This window comes from Corvus moneduloides, chromosome Z, assembly GCF_009650955.1.
Source record: "Corvus moneduloides isolate bCorMon1 chromosome Z, bCorMon1.pri, whole genome shotgun sequence".
NCBI classification, from domain to species: Eukaryota; Metazoa; Chordata; class Aves; order Passeriformes; family Corvidae; genus Corvus; species Corvus moneduloides.
The window spans coordinates 14902470-14906042 of NC_045511.1; the positions used below are offsets into that span (position 1 = coordinate 14902470).

Consider the following 3573-nt stretch of genomic DNA (forward strand, 5'->3'; position numbering starts at 1 on the left):
GGGTCCGGAGCTGTCTGGCATCCCGCCACCAGTGATGGGGAAAAGAGGGAATAACACACAGGCTCCATCAGGCCTTGCCTGCCCCTCGCACGCACCCAGTGGAGCCCCTTCCCGCAGCCCAGGAGCATCCTGCAGGCTGTGTCCGACAGCTGAGGGGCAGCGAGGAGCCCAGCTTGCCCCCTCCTCCCTGCAGAGCCCACCCTGCCTGCCCAATGCCTCAGGGGCAGCCGCAGGGTTGGCACCCTGCCGGGCTGGCTGTCTTCCCTAGCAGGATCCGACTCCACCACCAGGATCCAGGATCGCCGACATGCGGGTAAATGTGTAAACAAAGTAAATAGTGGAGGCAAAATGTTAGACAAAAATCTATTGTTAGCAGATCTAAGAATGAAAAGGCAGACAAAGGAGTTCCCGGTTTTACTGGGAATCCTGCTAGTAGTATTGTTCCGTGACTGTATGATAACAGAACTGTCAAGAATTCACGAAAAGCAGAATCTCAGTTACTTGATGTCTGTATTTGGGGAAAGCCAGATGGTATTCGTATGACATGATGATGTCGTCCTTTTAATTTTAACCAGTTACACAGCAGTGTATTAAAGTTAGGCATTTTAAAATCTGCCTGTTTAATTAGCTCATCTCCGATAGTTTTAAAAAGAACTAACAGAGGACGGCCGGGACAATGGATCGCCGCGGCGCGGCTCCTTTGCGCCCGCAGCCACCTCCCAGCTCCGCCGGCTCTGTCCCGGCTCCCTGTCCCGGTCAGACGGCTGCGGGCTGGACTGCATGAGGAAGAGCAATGCCAGCAGCGTGCGGGAGGTGATCGTGTCCCTCTCCTCAGCATGGAGGGCTGTGTCCAGTTCTGGGCTCCTCAGCGCAAGGGACGTGTAGCTCCTGGACCGGGTCCAGAGGAGGGTCACAAAAATAATTAAGGGACTGGAGCATCCTTTACGAAAAAAGGCTGAGCGAGCTGGGCATTTAAGCGCCTGTCAGCATCTGCAGGGAGATGTCAGAGGATGGAACAAGCGCTGCTCGGTGGTTTCCCGCAATAGGACACGAGGCAACGGGCGGAAGCCCATGCACAGGAAGTTCCACCTGCACATGAGGAAGAACTTCTTTGCCGTTCGGGTGACCGAGCACTGGAACAGATTTCCCGGAGAGGCTGCGGAGTCTCCCTCATCGGAGACACTCAAGAACCGCATGAACGCACTCCTATCCCGCGTGCTCCAGGACGACCCTGTTCGAGCAGGGAGGCTGGACCAGGAGTCCCGCCGCGTCCCTTTCCAACCCAACCCGTTCCGGGATTGCGGGATTGTGGGATTGTGTGGCTGTGACTACAGTTCCCGGCGCGCTGTGCGGCGCTCGGGCGCTACCGGGAGGCGGCGGCGGCGGCCGGGCCGGGGGGCGGTCGATCGGCGGGATGCGGCTGTCGGTGGCGGCCGCCATCTCGCATGGCCGCGTGTACCGGCGGCTCGGGCTCAGCCCGCGGTCGCGCCTGGACCTGCTGCGGAACCTGGTGACGGCGCTGGTGCGGCATGAGCGCATCGAGACGCCCTGGGCGCGGGCCGACGAGATGCGCGGCTACACCGAGCGGGTGAGCGGCGGCACCGCGCCGGGCCGGGCCGGGCCGGGGGGCGGCGGGCGGCCGAGGCACTCTCACCCACCGCCTCCTTCCTCCCGGCAGCTCATCGACTACGCCAAGCGCGGGGACAAGGACGAGCGCGCCATGCGCATGGCGGATTTCTGGCTGACCGTAAGTACCGCCCAGCCCCACACCCCCGAGGCCCGGCCCGGCGCGGTGCCGGGGCTGAGCGTGCCGCCCCGCAGGAGAAGGACCTCATCCACAAGCTGTTCAAGGTGCTGGCGCCCCGCTTCCAGCCGCACCCCGGCAGCTACACGCGCCTGCTTCAGATCCCCAACCGGGACGGGCTGGACCGCGCTAAGATGGCGGTGATCGAGCTGAAGGGGAACCCGCTCCCGCCGCTCGTCCGCCCGCGCCGCGACTCCGACAAGACGCTGCTGAACCAGCTGCTCAAGGGGTACCGGCAGGACGCGCAGCGGGCGGCCGCCTCCCGGGGAACCCCTGTCTAGGGTCCCCCTGTGCCCCCAGCGGGCTCCAGGGGAGCTGCCCGCGCACCAGGGCCGGGTGCTGTCCTGGGGCACGGGAAGGGAAGGTGTGGCAGGAGGGCTGGAGGGTGATGGAAGTTGCCGCGGCAAGGGCTGAGTTTACTGGCTGCTTCCAGTGGTTTGAATAGTGACTCAGCAGGAGAAGGAAATCGAGCTAGGAGGCCTGATGGTTTATATTCTCTGTGTAAATAAACTTTGTTCAAAAAGTCAGTTTGCTTGTATTTGAATTGTATTTGGAGAATCAATTAAGTCAGAAAAGACCTCTGAAGTTATCAAATCCAACCTATGACCAAACACCACCGGGACAACAGAGCATGGCACTAAGTGCCATGGCACTAAGACATCCAGTCGTTCTTTTAACACCTCCAGGGACAGTGACTCCACCACCTCCTGTGCAGACCATTTGTGTCTATTCACCCTTTCTGTGAAGAAATTCCTCCTAATGTCCTACATAAACCTGCCCTGGCACAGCTTAATTCCTGTGCTTGCAAGTTAGTAACTTACCCTAGAGAAAAATGGGTATGTTAGAGTTTCTGGTCCCAAATCCCTGTGTCAGAGCTACAAGTGTGTTCTAGCAGCCAGTGTTCAGCATTGCAGAACAGAAAGTTTGGTGAAAAATAAGATACTTCTGCTGTTTAAAAGGCACCGAATGCAAATAAGGTAACACTGAGCTAAGTCCTATAAAGAGACAACCAAAGGAACTCATAAGGTGATAACATAGGCAGGAGTCACAGTAATCTCTGGCCAGAACTTGACAGACATGCCAACTTCAAGTGCAGGATTGCAGGAAATCTCCGCATTGCTCTATTACAACAAAAAGGGGGAGTAGCAGAACTTTTTCAGAGTGATATATCTACTGAGCAATAAGAATCTTAAATTGTTAACTTTGTCTCTGATTTCAAGCATGGCTAGTACTTGAAAGTCCAGCTATAACTTTGAAGTGTAAAAGCCCAAAACAAAACCAGCCCGAATGTAAAATCACAGGATAGAATACCGGGTTGGAAGGGACCTCAAGAACACCTGGCCCATCCTTTCTTGGCAAAACACAGCGGAACCAGTGTGGCTTCCTGTCGCATTTCTTCCTCACAGGTTTCACAAACTTAAGACATTTAAACAGGTGATCCTGTGTAGTAAGTTAATTGTATGGAAAGACCAAAAAAAACCCATTATGTATTCTCTCTTTGGGACATTTATCTCACAGAGTACCAGTTCTGTTTTAATTAACCCCAGTGAGAAATTAAAGATGGGTAGCACTGCTTAAGGAAGAAGAAAAAACAGTTGAACTGCTAAAAGGTCAGTGTTCAGACAGACCTTAATCTTCATGTTTCTAATAAGCTTGAAATTGTCCTCTTTCAAGTTGACCATATTCAAATAGATGTTTTCTGAACCAAACTGATGTGAAACTCCCACATTATTGAAAGTCCATGCTGAGGCTTTAACAAAATACAAAAA

General features: G+C 54.7%; 1 protein-coding gene across 1 annotated transcript; it reads left to right on the forward strand.

The window, feature by feature from the left end:
- The first annotated feature begins 1116 nt into the window (after positions 1-1116).
- Positions 1117-2331, forward strand: MRPL17 (mitochondrial ribosomal protein L17). The gene is made up of 3 exons (XM_032095638.1): positions 1117-1588; positions 1679-1747; positions 1822-2331. Exons 1-3 carry the CDS (start codon positions 1415-1417, stop codon positions 2083-2085), a joined length of 507 nt encoding a protein of 168 aa, XP_031951529.1. The 5' UTR covers positions 1117-1414; the 3' UTR covers positions 2086-2331.
- Positions 2332-3573: the final 1242 nt, after the last annotated feature.

Bases quoted from the DNA above. Each gene is read 5' to 3' on its own strand.
- MRPL17 (XM_032095638.1), top strand. From the start codon at position 1,415: ATGCGGCTGTCGGTGGCGGCCGCCATCTCGCATGGCCGCGTGTACCGG. The intron at 1,589-1,678 runs GTGAGCGGCGGC...TCCTCCCGGCAG, and splicing joins TGCGCGGCTACACCGAGCGG to CTCATCGACTACGCCAAGCG. The intron at 1,748-1,821 runs GTAAGTACCGCC...GCCGCCCCGCAG, and splicing joins TGGCGGATTTCTGGCTGACC to GAGAAGGACCTCATCCACAA.